General features: G+C 40.8%; 1 protein-coding gene and 1 long non-coding RNA gene across 4 annotated transcripts in view; one reads left to right on the plus strand and one right to left on the minus strand.

Moving 5' to 3' along the window:
- Window positions 1-302, plus strand: part of MCM8 (minichromosome maintenance 8 homologous recombination repair factor) — a 46,132-nt gene extending 45,830 nt beyond the window's left edge. For both annotated transcript variants that reach the window (XM_061436614.1, XM_061436613.1), the window contains exon 19: window positions 33-302. In XM_061436614.1, the coding sequence (XP_061292598.1) occupies window positions 33-125 (93 nt within the window). In that variant the 3' untranslated portion in view covers window positions 126-302. The remainder of the gene's footprint in view (window positions 1-32) is intronic.
- LOC133259311 (uncharacterized) overlaps window positions 1-18,559 on the minus strand; it is a 34,439-nt gene that overhangs the window by 12,882 nt on the left and 2,998 nt on the right. The window lies entirely within an intron of this gene.

Below are 18,559 nucleotides of genomic sequence, written 5' to 3' on the forward strand. Positions count from 1 at the left end.
ATTTAACAGGCTCTTTTATTATTTTCTACTAGGTTGCTGATTTTGAAAATTTTATTGGATCACTAAATGACCAAGGTTATCTCTTGAAAAAAGGCCCAAAGGTTTACCAACTTCAAACTATGTAAAAGGACTACCAAGCCAGGCTGTCCTGGGTTTGTTGTGAAGAATATGCAAAAAAAACTGTTCTCTGAAAATGACATCCCAAATGTAATAGGAAAAGAGAGTTGAACTAATTTAAGAAGTGATAAAATCATGTGTTAATTTTTTACTTCTCCAGAAGACTAAAAATATTTTACATTTTATCTAAATGATGTAATTAGAAGTTATTTATAGTTTTGTTTTTGATCTTCTTCTTATAAATATTTCATGGTTGTGCATATCAAATGTCCATCTGGGTAAACAGTCACAGGGTTACATTTAAATATTTAAATAGTGCTGACACACAAAATTGAGCATCTTATAGAAATAAATTTATGCCAACTTTCAATTCCCCAAAATTTTGTAAATATTTTATATTGACTTTTTAAATTTTTAATTTTTTTTCTTTATTCTTTTTTATTAGCTGTGTCATGCAGCTCACAGGATCTTAGTTCACTGACCAGGGATTGAACCTGGACCCTTGGCAGTGAAAGCATGGAGTCCTAACTATTTGGACTGCCAGGGAATTCCCTTAGCTTTATTTACTGACTTTGATTTATAACATGATATAAGCTTCATGTGTAATTAGACTTCTGTATATACTGTTTCCTGCTCACCTAAAGTCTAGTGTCCACCCATATATTGACATATTAAGCTTAACATCATAGCTAATGAAAAAGATTTAAATAGCTGTGCAAGACTATAGCAGCCTCTGTTCCACTCTTCCACATGCCCCAATTTTCTGTTCAGTCTCAATTGTTCTCCCATTTACCTCCATTTTTCTAAAGGACATGCTCCTAATGCTAATTCTTTTTTTTTCTTAAAGTATACTTGATTTATAATACTGTGTTAGTTCCAGGTGTACAGCAAAATGATTTGGTTATGCATATATATGTGTATATTATATTATTTTTTCTATTTTCCATTATAGTGTATTATAACATACTGAATATAGTTCCCTATGCTATACAGTAAATTCTTGCTATCTATAGTAATGCTCATTCTTGAATTTTCAGTTTCAAAAATTATACTTTTTACCTACCTCAGAATATAAGAGTGTAGTTCTTTTAAACCCTTCTATGTATATACATACATATACACTTCCCTATTTCTTTCCAGTTTAGTTATATATCATAATTTTTAGTTAAATCTAGTGAAAAGGCTGGCTTAAAACTCAACATTCAAAAAACTAAGATCATGGCATCTGGTCCTGTCACTTCATGGCAAATAGATGGGGAAACAATGGAAACAGTGACAGACTTTATTTTCTTGGGCTCCAAGATCACTGCAGATGGTGACTGCAGCCATGAAATTAAAAGGTGCTTGCTCCTTGAAAGAAAAGCTGTGACCAACCTAGAAAGCATATTAAAAAGCATTGACATTACTTTGCCAACAAAGGTCCATCTAGTCAAAGCTGTGGTTTTTCCTGTAGTCATATATGGATGTGAGAGTTGGACTATAAAGAAAGCTGAGTACTGAAGAATTGATGCTTTTGAATTGTGGTGTTGGAGAAGACTCTTGAGAATCCCTGGACTACAAGAAGATTAAACTGGTGATTTTGGAAATCAGTCCTGAATATTCATTGGAGGGACTGATGCTGAAGCTGAAGCTCCAATACTTTGGCCACTTGATGCGAAGAACTGACTCATTGGAAAAGACCTTGATGCTGGGAAAGATTGAAAGCAGGAGGAGAAGGGGACAACAGAGGATGAGATGGTTAGATGGCATCACCGACTTGATGGACATGAGTTTGAGCAAACTCCAGGAGTTGGTGATGGACAGGGAGGCCTGGCGTGCTGCAGTCCATGGGGTCACAAAGAGTTTGACACAACTGAACGACTGAACTGAACATAGTCTTAATGTCACTGTCTATTGAATATTATTCATCTCCTTCCTTGTATACTTTTTTCCCCTTAAAATTAATAATTTTGTTTTTCAACTACTTAGCTTTCTATGTACCGACCACTAATTTGAACCCAAGGCTCCAATACAAGTCAGATAAGCCAAAAAACCTATTTTAACTGGAGACCTCTCCTGGAATTCTCTGGCCCTTTCCAATCTGAACTACACATCCATCTGAGACTTCTCATTTTCTCTCCCATTTTCTGGCTCCTCTTTCTCATTTTACTCCCTCATTTTGGTGGAATCCATTTTCTAGTAGCTTCCTGAGGAAGAGTTTATGAGATACATTCTACCCTTATTCCTGGACTGACATAGAATTTTAGTTTGGAAATTATCTTCACTCAGAATTTTAGATATTGCTCTACTGCTTTTACTTTTCAGTGTTGCTGTTTGGAATTCCAAAGCCATTTATATTTTTGGCATGTGACCTTTATTTCCTCTTGACAAGCTATTTGTATCTTCCCTTTTGCCATGGTGTTCTGAAGTTTCTTATAGTGTTTAGTAACTATCCTGCTGGTTTCTAATGCCAAAAATGTTGGAGTTATCTTAATTTTCTCTTATCCCCTAATCAGTCCATGAACAAATCCTCTTAGCACTATCTTTAGAACATCTGAAACCTGATTACTTTTCATTACTTCCAGTTCCATATTCTGGCTCAATTAATAATCTTTTATCCAGCTTCACAAGGACAAAGACTGTTTTATTCACCACTATGGCCCTAGCATGTAAAACAGATTTTGACTACATACCCCTGTGAGGTAAACACACATAAAGTGGGTTCAGTTCAGTTCAGTTGCTCAGTTGTGCCTGACTCTGCAACCCCGTGGACTGCATCACGCCAGGTTTCCCTGTCCATCACCGACTCCCAGAGCTTGCTCAAACTCATGTCCATTGAGTCAGTGATGCCATCCAACCATCTCATCTTCTGTTGTCTCCTTCTCCTGCCTTCAATCTTTCCCAGCATCACGGTCTTTTCCAGTGAGTGAGTTCTTCACATCAGGTGGCCAGAGTATTGGAGATTCAGCTTCAGCCTTAGTCCTTCCAGTGAATATAAAGTGGGTGATTATACCATTTATAAATGAGGACACAGAGTGTTATATAACCAGAGTGCTTAAGCAACTTGACTTAAGAATATAGAAAAGGGGTTTCCCTGACCACTCAGTGGTAAAGAATCCACCTGCCAATGTAAGAGACGTGGGTTCAATCCCTGATCTGGGAAGATCCCACATGCTGCAGGACAGGTAAGTCCAAGTGCCACAATTATTGAAACTGCTCTAGAGCCAGGGTGCCACAGCTACTGAAGCCTGTTCTGAAGAGGAAGCTGCTACCACTCCACTGCCACACAAGGCACGAGAGGAAGGTGCTATTGCCTTCATGTCCCATGGATGCCACTTCTGTACCAGGAACACAAGGAACCCACTGCCTCTGCAGAAAGTTGGAAGAATGTCCCCACTCACACCAAAACAGCAAGAAAGGATTCTTCGTGGGGCCTCCTTAAATGGCCAAACCCCCAAAAACAAATCTCATCCAGAAATGCCTGACTGAAGCCTAGGTTATATGCCCCTTACCTAGAATGCTGAGGAGTTTTCTGGGTTCTAGGTGAGAAGGCAGCACCAGTAAAGCCAGCCTTTTTCCTATATGTTGAGAGTTCAAGTGGTACTGGGTTGCCAGACAATTATCATTCATGTATAAATGCTAATGACAATCCACCTGCCAATGCAGGAGACACAAGACACTTGGGTTCGATCTCTGGGTTGGGAAGATCCCCTGGAGTAGGAAATGGCACCCCACTCCAGTATTCTTGCCTGGAAAATTGCATAGGCAGAGGAGCCTGGTGGGCTACAGTCTATGGGGCCACAAAGTCAGCCACCACTGATGTTATTTGCCCCTCAAAAAACTTCCTAACTAAAGCCAACCGATACTTCCTAACTAAGAATTTAAAGTGTGAACCATTCTTGGAGAATCCTTTAAAATACAACTTACAATAGATTAAATGAATGGAAATTTAAAACCAAAAGAAAAAAGGCAATTATTAAGTTCTGACTTTAAGAAAGGAAGGTAGATAGTGATGTAAATATGTATGTGTAGGATAGAGGGTTAAAAGGTATTAATAGTATAAAAGCACATTTTACAAAAGTTAGCACAGATAACATCAATGAAATAAAGTGATAGATATGAGAGGGAAGAGGAAATATATTACATACATAGTACACACATACACTGTGCTGCTGCTAAGTCACTTCAGTCGTGTCCAACTCTGTGTGACCCAACAGACGGCAGCCCACCAGGCTCCCCCGTCCCTGGGATTCTCCAGGCAAGAACACTGGAGTGGGTTGCCATTTCCTTCTCCAATGCATGAAAGTGAAAAGTGAAAGTGAAGTCGCTCAGTCGTGTCCAACTCTTAGTGACCCCATGGACTGCAGCCTACCAGGCTCCTCTGTCCATGGGGTCTTCCAGGCAAGAGTACTGGAAAGAGTTATCTTCAGACTATATAAATCTTACATACACTATATGTTTCTATAATATATACTTGGATGAAGCACAAGCTGGAATCAAGATTGCTGGGAGAAATATCAACCTCAGCTGTGCAGAGGACACCACCCTTATGGAAGAAAGTGAAGAATTAAAGAGCCTCTTGATGAAACTCAAAGACGACAGTGAAAAAGTTGGCTTAAAGCTCAACATTCAAAAAACCAAGATCATGGCATCCGGTCCCATCACTTCATGGCAAATAGATGGGGAAACTGAAAATAGTGGCAGACTTTAGTTTGGGGGGCTCCAAAATCACTGCAGATGATGACTACAACCATGAAATTAAAAGACACTTAGTCCTTGGAAGGAAAGTTATGACCAACCTAGACAGCATATTAAAAAGCATTGGCATTACTTTGCCAACAAATGTCCATCTAGTGAAGGCTATTGTTTTTCCAGTGGTCGTGTATGGATGTGAGAGTTGGACTATAAAGAAAGCTGAGCATCAAAGAATTGATGCTTTTGAACTGTGGTGTTGGAGAAGACTCTTGAGAGTCCCTTGGACTGCAAGGAGATCCAACTAGTCCATCCTAAAGGAGATCAATCCTGAGTGTTCATTGGAAGGACTAATGTTGAAGCTGAAACTCCAATACTTTGGCCACTGGATGTGAAGAGCTGACTCATTTGAAAAGACCCTGATGCTGGGAAAGATTGAAGGCAGGAGGAGAAGGGTACAACAGAGGATGAGATGATTAGATGGCATCACTGACTCAATGGATATGAGTTTGCGTAAACTCCGGGAGTTGGTGATGGACAGGGAGGCCTGGTGTGCTGCGGTCCATGGGGTCGCAAAGAGTCGGACACGACAGCACTGAAATCAACTGATGTAGTGTAAATATACCATGTTAATACACATTGTTCAAAGGGGAAAACAATAGATGTTGTTTTAAAAGTCAAATGATAAAATTATTTTAGATGATTTTTCATCTGATTTTTCATGCTATGCTAAGTCACTTCAGTCGTGTCCGACTCTGTGCGACCCTAGAGACGGCAGCCCACCAGGCTCCCCCATCCCTGGGATTCTCCAGGCAAGAACACTGGAGTGGGTTGCCATTTCCTTCTCCAATGCATGAAAGTGAAAAGGGAAAGTGAAGTCGCTTAGTCATGTCCGACTCCTAGCGACCCCATGGACTGCAGCCTACCAGGCTCCTCCATCCATAGGATTTTCCAGGCAAGAGTACTGGAGTGGGGTGCCATTGCCTTCTCTGATTTTTCATAATTAGATGAAATTATAGAAAGAAAAGATGATATAAATCTAAATTATCAGAAAAAACTCTGTGTTTCTTAGATCCTCTGTTGTCTATTTGACATCAATTATTCACAAGGCCAAACTAATGTCCAAAGCTGTTTACATCTCTCCTGGGATCTGGCTTTCTCTGATTATGAATCCTCCAACCGCAAGTCCTAATAACTGTGTTTCACTTCCTGCTCAATATAGGATGTCCTCACCTAACCACTTCCCACCACCACAGCAATAAACACCTAGGATTTCCCTTTGTTACCACCCCCTGACCGGCCTTGATGATTCACTCTGTGGCCCTTTGTGGTATGGTATTGCCCTTTTCTCTTGGGAAATACAAGTAATAAATTCTTTCAAAGGCAGTTGTCTCATGTCTGTCAACTTATTCCTGTTTAAAATAAATCCCAGGCACAAATTTTAGAAACATACAAAGCAAAACAAGAAAACATGTTGTGGATTTTAGGACTAAGAAAAAAGCCTATCATATTCATGACAGAAGTAAACCTAAACCCAAATATGTCAAATCAATAAATGCAAATGGGCTAAACTCACCTATTGAAACAAAAATCTTTCAAATGGGAAAACAAGTACTTGGATGAAAGTTATACCTAAAACAAAGTCACTTACACAAAGTTGAAAATAAAAGTATGGACAAAGATATACCAGAAAAATACAAAAAGAAAGCAAGGGTGTCATCTTAATATAAAAGGAGATGAAAAGGCAAAGCTTTATTAAAGGAAAATATAAGTCTAGGCAGAGCAATTCATAATAATAATAATTATGGATATGTGCCAAATAGCAATAAGAAGCAGAAGCTACAAGAGATACTAGGAAATGAGGAAACCCATTAGTAAGAGATTCTGGTTTGCTTCTCTCAGTTCATGGTAGTCAAGTGGACAAATATTAAGAATAAGCAGACAAACTCTAATAACACCACATACAAAAATAAACTAAAAAAGGATTAAAGATGTAAAGATAAGACCAGAAACCTCCTAGAAGGAAACACAGGCAGTTCATTTTGACATAAATCATAGCAGTATTATTTTTCTGACATGTTTCCTAAAGCAAAGGAGATAAAAACTCAGATGATTAGGTTGGCCAAAAAATTCCTTTGGTTTTTTAAAAGAATAAAAGACACATTTTTCATTTTCACCAAGAACTTTATTCAACAAAATATTCACTTTTTTTAACTTAAATTTCTTTTTTTCTTGTTGCTATTTTAAACTTCTTATTGGGGTATACTGCTTTATTGACTATGCCAAAGCCTTTGACTGTGTGGATCACAATAAACTGTGGAAAATTCGGAAAGAGATGGGAATACCAGACCACCTGACCTGCCTCTTGAGAAACCTATCTGCAGGTCAGGAAGCAACAGTTAGAACTGGACATGGAACAACAGACTGGTTCCAAATAGGAAAAGGAGTATGTCAAGGCTGTATATTGTCACCCTGTTTATTTAACTTCTATGCAGAGTACATCATGAGAAATGCTGGGCTGGAAGAAGCACAAGCTGGAATCAAGACTGCTGGGAGAAATATCAATAACCTCAGATATGCAGATGACACCACCCTTATGGCAGAAGGTGAAGAGGAACTCAAAAGCCTCTTGATGAAAGTGAAAGTGGAGAGTGAAAAAGTTGGCTTCAAGCTCAACATTCAGAAAATGAAGATCATGGCATCCGGTCCAATCACTTCATGGGAAATAGATGGGGAAACAGTGAAAATAGTGGCAGACTTTATTTTTGGGGGCTCCAAAATCACTGCAGATGGTGACTGCAGCCATGAAATTAAAAGACGCTTACTCCTTGGAAGAAAAGTTATGACCAACCTAGATAGCATATTCAAAAGCAGAGACGTTACTTTGCCAACAAAGGTCCATCTAGTCAAGGCTATGGCTTTTCCAGTGGTCATGATGGATGTGAGAGTTGGACTGTGAAGAAAGCTGAGCGCTGAAGAATTGATGCTTTTGAACTATGGTGTTGGAGAAGACTGTTGAGAGTCCCTTGGACTGCAAGGAGATCCAACCAGTCCATCCTAAAGGAGATCAGCCCTGGGTTTTCTTTGGATGCTAAAGCTGAAACTCCAGTATTTTGGCCACCTCATGTGAAGAGCTGACTCATTGGAGAAAACACTGATGCTGGGAGGGATTGGGGGCAGGAGCAAAAGGGGACGACAGAGGATGAGATGGCTGCATGGCATCACCGACTCGATGGACGTGAGTCTGAGTGAACTCCGGGAGTTAGTGATGGACAGGGAGGCCTGGGGTGCTGCGATTCATGGGGTTGCAAAGAGTCAGACACGACTGAGCAACTGAACTGAACTGATAGGCAATTAACAAACAATGTGATAGTTTCAGGTGAACAGTGAAGGGACTTAGCCATACTTCATTTTTTCAACTTAAATTTTTACTTTTATGTGTATTCACAGTTTTGTTCCACTACCTTCTGCCATTTTTCATAGAAGACTCCTTTCCAATAGCACTGTATACACATCACTTTCTTGGGATGAAGACCAACCTTTGATGTGGTTGGTGGTGGTTCATTTCATTTGCCCCCTGATCTCTTCCATTCCACATTATTGTACAGAACCACTTTTTTATCACCTGTCACAATTTGTTTTAAAAATGGAACATTTTCATTATGTTCAAGTAGACAATCACATGCAGAAATACGGTCAAGAAAGGTTTTTTTTTTGCTTAACTTCAGTGGAATCCAAATATCAAAGTAATTTAATAACTAAGCTGGTGCAAATGATTTTCCTTGCTTGATCTGGTTATTTTGAGTATGTCACCCGTCTCTCACATGGTACAACGCTGACTGTTCTCAACAATGTTAATGTCTCAATTTGATTGCTGTCAACTTCAACTGGTCTACCTAACTGTGGCACACAATCCAGCAAATCTCCAGCATGAAATTTTGCAAACCACTTTTGACATGTTCAGTCAATCACAAGACTTTCTCCATACACTGCAAAGATCTTTTTTTGTATTTCAGTTGCATTTTTATCTTTCTTGAAATAATAAAACATAATATGCTGAAAATGTTGCTTTCTTCTTCCCTCTTCAACATTAAAATGTCTACACAAAAATCCACCATTTTTTAAAAAAAACCTGCACCCTGATATGACAGCTGTCACAATACAGTCTAACAAAATTGTTTTGAATGAAGTTAAAGAGAACTAAGCACTACTAGAGCCATCTTACAGGAAAAAAATGAACAAACCTTTTGGCCAACCCAATACTAAAGGGGACCTAATTAAACTTAAAAACTTCTGTGCAGCAAAGGAAACCATCGACAAAACAGAAAGACAATGTACTGAATGGAAGAAAATATTTGCAAATGATATGACTGATAGGGATTACTGTCCAACATATAGAAACAACACATACAACCCAACATCACAAACACAATCCAATTAAAAAATGGGAATAAGACATGACTAGACAGTTTTCCAAAAAGGACACACAGATGGCCAACAGGGACACAAAAGAACGTTCAACATTGCTAATGATTAGAGAAATGCAAGTTGTAGAATCACAGTGATATATCACCTCACACCTATCAGAAATGCTACCATCAAAAAACACAACAAATGTTGGCAAGGATGTGGAGTAAAGAGAACCCTCGTACTCTGTTCAGGGGGAATGTAAATTGGTGCAGCCACCACGGAAAACAGTATGGAAGTGTCTCAAAAAACTACCACATAACCCAGCAATTTCAATCCTGGGTGTGGGAATTTATATATAAAGTAAAGTAAGGTCGCTCAGTCGTGCCCAACTCTTTGCGACCTCGTGGACTGTAGCCCACCAGGCTCCTCTGTCCATGGGATTCTCCAGGCAAGAATACTGGAGTGGGTTTCCATTTCCTTCTCCAGAGGAACTTGCCGACCCAGGGATTGAACCCAGGTCTCCTGCATTGCAGGCAGACGCTTTAACCTCCGAGCCACCAGGGAAGACTCAGTTATATATATATATATATACATACACACATATATATATATAAATGCCCCACTAATTCAAATACACACTAATTCAAATACCCCAATACATACACACACACTGGAATACTACTTAGCCATAAAAAGAATGAAAATTTGCCATTTGTAACAACATGGATGGATTTCAAGAATAAGTAATCAGAGAAAGTGAAATAGTGTATGTTACATATATGTAGAATATAAAAAATGAAATGTGGCCACAACAAAAAAGGAAGATATTAAAAAAACTAATGGTTACCAGTGAGGAGGGGGAAGATAGAGTTAGGGAACTAAGAGGTACAAACTCTCATGCATAAAATAAATAAGCCCCAAGGATGTATTGTACAACATAGGGAATATAACCAATATTTTGTAGTACCTGTAAATGGAATATAACCTTTAAAAATTGTGAATCACTATGTGTACACCTGTAACTCATGTAATATTGTATGTCAAGTATACTTCATTTTTTTTAATGAAAAAGAATAAGGAAGAAATGAGTAACATAATTATTGAGGTGAATCCAACTGATAAATATCAAAATCTGCACCCTGGAGACAGAGTATACCTTCTTTTCAAATATGCATAGAAGTTGCAAATAAACCTTAAATTCTAAAAAGTAAAAATATTAGCCAATAATCTCTCATCACAAAGCAATAAAGCCATAAATTTTAAATTAATATGTAAATAGCTCATGTCTAGAATCAAAACAAAAAATTTGATATATTACTGATGAGCTAACACTAGTCCTGGGAAATTCAGAACATCATTGTAGATTACAGTTGGATGGAGGGTGGGGTGGAGCTATGGGAATCACGTAACAAATGAAGTTAGGCCTAAATCCATCTTACACTGGTGTTGCCAAAATCTTGCCTCTCTGTGCACCAATGCCAAAAAGAAATATGGAGACAAATATGGAGACACAGTTATGGAGGAGAAAGAGCAGCTTTATTGCTTTGCCAGGCAAAGTGGGAAGAGTAGGCTGGCATCTCAGGAACTGTGCCCCGTTTCCCTGGTGAATAGAGAGAGGTGATATAGTCAGGCAGGGGTATAGGCTTCCCAGGTGGCTCAGTGGTAAAGAATCCACCTGCCAATGCAGGAGACACAGGTGACATGGGTTTGATCCCTGGGTAGGGAAGATCCTGGAGGAGGAAATGGCATCTCACTCCAGTATTCTTGCTGGAAAATCCCATGGACAGAGGAGCCTGGCGAGCTACAGTCCATGGGGTTACAAAGAGTCAGACTCGACTTAGCAACTAAAGAACAACAACAATGAAGTCTCCACTAAAGACCAAAAGGAGAGGGTTGGGGAGCTTCTGGGGTGGTGAACATGGGGAGATTTTTGGGCAATAGTGTGGAAGCTCCAGATCCTTCCACCGTAACTTGCCCTATGCATCTCATCCACCTGGCTGTCCCTGAGTTACATCCTTTTACATTAAATAACTATTCTAGTGAGTAAATGGGTTTCTGAAGTTCTGTGAGGTCCCCTAGCAAATTACTGAAATCCACTGAGGGGATTTGTGGGAATCTCTGATGTACAGCCAATTAGAAGCACAGATAACCTGGGTTTGGGATCTGCATTTGAAGTGGAGGGCAGTTTTACAGGACTGAGCCCTTCACATGTAGAATCTGATACTATCTTCAAGTTGATAGTGTCAGAACTGAGTCAAATTGTAGGACATCCAGCTCATGTCCAGAGATTTGCTTGGTGGTTTGGAAAAATTCCACCCCACACACTGGAATTGGGTCCAGGACCCAAATAGGCTCAGAGCAAGAGAACGCTCTCTAGTTGGTCCAGGCTGCAGTGCAGACATCTTTGTGATGTTGCTGCCCTAAGTTTGTGTGTCAGATTACTCTACAGAGGCTGGTCCAGGCAGGTCCTCATACACCAATCACGACACAGGCTTCCTAGATTGGCATAAAGCCAGGTACTCTTCAGCAAATAACTATACCTCCTTTTCAGAAACAGCTCCAGGCTTTCTACTGAGCCTTCATCTACTGGCCACAGGACGCTAAGAGGTATTCTCTGATCCATAAGTCATAACATTGAGTGGGTGTGGCTGCACCCATCATAAAGTGATATGGAAGAACAGGCCCAAGTTGGTCCCAAAGGCCCAGTATATTTTCAGAAATGTGACTTGCACTCCCAGTGTGTCTGATCCTGTCATACTGCCCTCTCCTTCTGTATCTGGGGCCTTATGTAGGAGTTAGCTGACTGAGAGGGAAACAATTTGAGCCTGGTTTACAGATGGCTCTGCATTAAGTCTGGCACTAGCCAAAAGTGATCTGCTGGCATATTAGGGAATCTAAGGAGAATGCAGTGCTCTGAAGGACACTGAGAAAACAATTTTTTCCCAGTGGGTACAACTGCAAGCATACGTCATATGGATTAGCCAGTCACGACAGATAAGAAACAAGCTGGTCACACCTGCACTTAACTCACACTCTAATTTCAACTACTGTTCTCATCTCCCTCACGCTCTCTGCTTTAGTCACACTGGTCTCCTTGCTGGTCCTTGTACAAACCAGGCACATTCTTACCAAAGAGCCTTTGCATATGCTGTTTCTTCAATCTGATATGCTTTTCAACCAGAGGGCCACATGGGTTGTCCCCTCAATTCCTTTGGGTCATTATTCAAACATTACCTTCTTAGTGACATCTTCCCTGGACATTCTGTTTAGAATTGCACTCCCCTCAATCCTTTCTTCATTCTGTGTTGAAAATCTAATATACTACATAGTTTATTCATCTTGTTTATGTCTATTTCTTTATCTCACTAGAATGTAAGTCCCATGGGGACAGGGACTTTAAACTATTATCTTCACTTTTAAGCTGTCTGTTCCTGTAACAGTATCTGCATTGACAGGCACTCAGTAAATACTTGCTCAATGCATGAAAGTCAGTCTGGGGAAGAGGCTCGTGAAAAAGCTTCTCAGAATATACTCCTGAGTTTGAGAACACCTGTATCCTCATGAATGTGCACCAACGGAGCTTCACAGCTAAACGGATGTCAGCTAGTCTCTTCCTCTAGCCATATGTGACCAGGGGTTGCAGTTAGGCATCTGGTCAACAACATGAGTATCCCTTTAACAAAACTGACCTAGACTTCACCATTGCTGAGGGTCTAACTTGACAGCAGAGCTGCTCATCTGAGACAACACAGCACCAAACTTCAGGGGGATGAGCTTACCACTTGGTGACAGATCAGTTACACTGGACCCCAAAAGGGTAGCAATTTGTTCTATCTGGAAGTAAGATGAGAGCTTATTTTGGATAGGTCTCTTCTTGCTGCCTTATTTCTTTCAGCAATGCCATATGTGACGTTACTGAACTTATTTACCACCAGGATATCCCACATATTATTTCTCACGAAGGAAGTCATTTTACGACTGAAAGAGTAAGGCAATGGGTTGAAGTTCATAGGTACTGTTTTTACTATGTACCCCATCATCTAAGAGCACCTGGTCTTAGCAAACACTGGGATGAAAAATGGAAAATCTGCTATGCTGCCAGCTAGTTGATCATATCTAGCAAGTCTGGGTAGTGTCCTACAGGATAAATTATCTTCTCCAGGCCAGTGGCTTCTTTATGGTGCAGTTTCTCCCACATCCAGAATACATGCATTTAGGAACCAAGGTTAATCTAGGAAGATGAACTCCCCAGGTAGGTAGATGTTCAATATGGTACTGGGGAAGAGTGGAAAAATAGCTCCAGAAAGAGAGCTGGGCCAAAGCAGAAACAATATTCAGTTGTGGATGTGTCTGATGGTGAAAATAAAGTCCAGTGATATAAAGATTACTGCATAGGAACTTGGAGTGTTAGGTCCATAAATCAAGGTAAATTGGAGGTGGTCAAGTGGGAGATGGCAAGAGTGAACACTGACATCTTAGGAATCAATGAACTAAAATGGACAGGAATGGGTGAACAATTCAGACGACCATTATATCTACTACTGTGGGCAAGAATCCCTTAGAAGAAATGGAGTAGCCCTCATAGTCAACAAAAGAATCTGAAAAGCAATAATGGGGTACAATCTCAAAAACTAAGAATGATCTCAGTTAGTTTCCAAGGCAAATCATTCAGTATCAAAGTAATTCAAGTCTCTGCCCCAACCACTAATGCCAAAGAACCTGAATGGTTCTATGAAGACCTACAAGAACTTCTGGAACTAACACCAAAAAAGGATGTCCTTTTCATCATAGGGGACTGGAATGCAAAAGTGGGAAGTCAAGAGATGCCTGTAGTAACAGGCAAGTTTGGCCCTGGAGTACAAAATGAAGCAGGGCAAAGGCTAACAGAGTTTTGCCAAGAGAACATACTGGTCACAGCAAACACCCTCTTGCAACAACATAAGAGATGACTCTACACGGGGACATCACTAGATGGTTAACACTGAATTCAGATTGGTTATATTCTTTGCAGCCAAAGATGGAGAAGCTCTATACAGTCAGCAAAAACAAGATTGAGAGCTGACTGTGGCTCAGATATGAACTCCTTGCAAAATTCAGACTTAAATTGAAGAAGGTAAGGAAACCCACTAGGCCATTCAGGTCTGACCTAAATCAAATCACTTATGATTCTAGAGTGGAGGTGACAAATTCAAGGGATTAGATCTGGTAGACAGAGTGTCTGAAGAACTATGCACAGAGGTTCATAACATTGTACAGGAGGTGGTGACCAGAACTATCCAAAGAAAAAGAAAGGCAAAAAGGCAAAGTGGTAGTCTGAGGAGGCCTTACAAATAGCTGACAAGAGAGGCCAAAGGCAAAGGAGAAAGGCAAAAATATAGCCAACTGAATGCAGAGTTCCAGAGACATAAGAAGGCCTTCTTAAATGAACAATGAAAAGAAATAGAAAAAAAAACCAAAAAACAGAATGGGAAAGACTGGAGATCTTTTCAAGAAAATTGGAGACACCAAGGGAATATTTCATGTAAAGATGTGCACAGTCAAGGACAGGCACGGTAAGGATCTAAGAGAAGCAGAAGAGATTAAGAACACATGGGAAGAAGACACAGAAGAATTATATAAAAAAGGTCTTAATGACATGGATAACCACGATGGTCTGGTCACTCAACTAGAGTCAGAGATCCTGGAGTGTGAAGGCAAGTGGGCCTTGTGGTCAGTCACTTCAGTCATGTCTGACTCCCTGCGACCCCATGGACTATGGCCCACCAGGCTCCTCTGTCCATGGGATTCTCCAGGCAAGAATACTGGAGTAGGTTGCCATTTCCTCCTCCAGTGATAAAGTATGAAGTGAGTGAAGTGAAGTTGCTCAGCCATGTCCAACTGTTTGCGATCTCATGGACTGTAGCCTACCAGGCTCCTCTGTCCATGGGATTTTCCAGGCAAGAGTACTGGAGTGGGTTGCCATTTCCTTCTCCAAAGTGGGCCTTAGGAAGCATTACTATGAACAAAGCTAGTGGAGGTGATGAAATTCTAGCTGAGTTATTTCAAATCCTAAAAGATGATGCTGGTAAAGTGTAGCAGTCAATATGTCAGCAAATTTGGAAAACTCAGCAGTGGCCACAGGACCGGAAAAGGTCAGTTTTCATTCCAATCCCAAAGAAGGGCAATACCAAAGAATGTTCACACTAGTGTACATCTGTAATCATTTCACATGTTAGCAAGGTAATGCTCAAGATCCTTCAACCTAGGCTTCAGCAGTATGTGGACCAAGAACTTACAGGTGTACAAGCTGGGTTTCAAAGAGGCAGAGGAACCAGAGATCAAATTGCCAACATGCATAGGATCATGGAGAAAGCAAGGGAATTCCAGAAAAATATCTACTTTTCATTCGTTGACTGTGCTAAAGCCTTTGACTGTGTGGATCACAACAAACTGTTAAACATTCTTAAAGAGATGGAATACCAGACCACCTTACCTGTCTCCTGAGAAACCTGTATGCAGGTCAAGAAGCAACAGTTACAACCAGTCATGGAACAACAAACTGGCTCAAAATTGGGAAAGGAGTATGTTAAGGCTATACTTTGTCACCTTGCTTATTTAACTTATATGCAGAATACATCATGTGAAATGCTGGGCTGGATGAAGCTCACACTGGAATCAAGATTGCTGGGAGAAATATCAACAACTTCACATATGCCCAGATGATACCACTCTAATGGCAGAAAGCGAAGAGGAGCTAAAAAGCCTCTCAATGAGGATGAAATAGCAGAGTGAAAAAGCTGGCTTAAAATTTAACATTCAGACAACTAAGATCATGGCAACTGGTTCCATCACTTCATGGCAAATAGAAGGGGAAAAAGTAGAAGCAGAGACAGATTTTTATTTCCTTGGGCTCCAAAATCATTGCAGATGGTGACTGCAGCCATGAAATTCAAAGACGCTTGCTTCTTGGAAGGAAAGCTATGACCAACCTAGACAGCATATTAAAAAGCAGAGACACCACTTTGCCTACAAAGGTCCATATACTCTAAGCTATGGTTTTTCCACTAGTCATGTATGGATGTGAGATTTGGACCATAAAGAAGGCTGAGCACCCAAGAATTGATACTTTTGAATTGTGGTGCTGGAAAAGATTCTTGAGAGTCCCTTGGACTGCAAAGAGATCAAACCAGTCAATCCTAAAGGAAATCAATCCTGAACATTCACTGGGAGGACGGATGCTGAAGCTGCAATACTTGGCCACTGATGGGAAGAGCCAACTCATTGGAAAAGACCCTGATTCTGGGAAAGACTAAGGGTAGAAGGAGAAGGGGGCAACAGAGGATGAAATCACAATGGACATGATTTTGAGCAAACTCTAAGAGATAGTCAAGGACAAGGGAAGCCTGGCGTAATGCAGTCCATGGGTTTGCAGAGAGTCAGACACAGCTTAGTGACTACACAGCAACAACAGTTTTACAAATAGGCCTCCCTGGTGGCTCAGTGGTAAAGAATTCACCTGTCAATGGAGGAGACTCGGATTCCATCCCTGGGTCAGGAAGATCCCCTGCAAAAGGAAACCCACTCCAGCATTGTTGCCTGGAAAATCCCAGATAGAGGAGCCCGACAGGCTACAGTCTATGGGGTCACTAAAGAGTTGGACATGACTTAGCAAGTAAACAACAACAACAAATCTTACAAATATCTCCTGGAATGGCTAGCCTCGGGGAGGGTATGTATTAATTTCTTCTCTCCTGTAGCCATTCACATTAGAACAAGGTCCTGAATAAGGCATTTTGGTTTAACATTCAGGCAGAGGGCAGGGTTCCCCAAGTTGACCATTTTGTGCGGACAGTATCCTTTTAGTAAACAAAAGCAATGAGGAGGAAAGGTTAAAGTTAAAAAACAGATCCAACATAGAGTCAGTTCTTCTCTGTAACCATTTCCCACTGTCAATGACCATTTCACAATCCTGTGGAGAAAGGAGCAATGACTGTTCTAATTGTTTCCTGTTGTGTCTTGTCATATGGATCTCTCTGGGCATGTCTGCCATCAGTGCCAATGTTACAAATATTGCTTCTTGGACTCCCCTGGTGGTGCAGTGGAGAGTAATCTGTCTGCCAGTACAGGGGACATGGGTTCAATCCCTGGTCTAGGAAGATTCCACATGCTGTGAAGCAAGTAAGCCTGTATGCCACAACTACTGAGCCTTTGTGCCCCAACAAGAGAAACCACCATGATGAGAAGCCCTTGCACTGCAATGAAGACCCAGTGCAGCCAAAAAAAAAAAAAAGCAAATGTTGTTTGTTTTATGTGTATATGGAAGTGTCTCATTTACACCTGCAGAATTAAAAAATATTTACAACTTAAGAGTTATATTTTATTTGGCAGGAATTTTGAGGACTTCAAACCTGGGAGGCAGCATATCAGTTTAAGCAATTTAGCACTTTTCTATGTAAAGGAGAGTGAAAAAGTTGGCTTAAAGCTCAACATTCAGAAAACGAAGATCATGCCATCTGGTCCCATCACTTCATGGGAAATAGATGGGGAAACAGTGGAAACAGTGTCAGACTTTATTTTTTTGGGCTCCAAAATCACTGCAAATGGTGACTGCAGCCATGAAATTAAAAGATGCTTACTCCTTGGAAGAAAAGTTATGACCAACCTAGATAGCATATTCAAAAGCAGAGACATTACTTTGCCAACAAAGGTCCATCTAGTCAAGGCTATGGTTTTTCCTGTGGTCATGTATGGATGTGAGAGTTGGACTGTGAAGAAAGCTGAGTGCTGAAGAATTGATGCTTTTGAACTGTGGTGTTGGAGAAGACTCTTGAGAGTCCCTTGGACTGCAAGGAGATCCAACCAGTTCATTCTGAAGGAAATCAGCCCTGGGATTTCTTTGGAAGGAATGATGCTAAAGCTGAAACTCCAGTACTTTGGCCACCTCATGCGAAGAGTTGACTCATTGGAAAAGACTCTGATGCTGGGAGGGATTGGGGGCAGGAGGAGAAGGGGATGACAGAGGATGAGATGGCTGGATGGCATCACTGATGGACGTGAGTCTGAGTGAACTCTGGGAGTTGGTGATGGACAGGGAGGCCTGGCGTGCTGCGATTCATAGGGTCGCAAAGAGTCGGACACGACCGAGCGACTGAGCGACTGAACTGAACTGAACTAGGGACTAAACAACAACAAACAAGATTAGATAAGAAAAGGATTAGATAAGATCAGATAGACTGATAGTACTGTACAGAGGTTACCTGGTGGCTCAGAGGTTAGAGTGTCTGCCTGGAATGTGGGAGACTGGGGTTAGATCCCTGGATCGGGAAGATCCCCTGGAGAAGGAAATGGCAACCCACTCCAGTACTCTTGCCTGGAGAATCCC

This window comes from Bos javanicus, chromosome 13, assembly GCF_032452875.1.
Source record: "Bos javanicus breed banteng chromosome 13, ARS-OSU_banteng_1.0, whole genome shotgun sequence".
Lineage (NCBI taxonomy): Eukaryota > Metazoa > Chordata > Mammalia > Artiodactyla > Bovidae > Bos > Bos javanicus.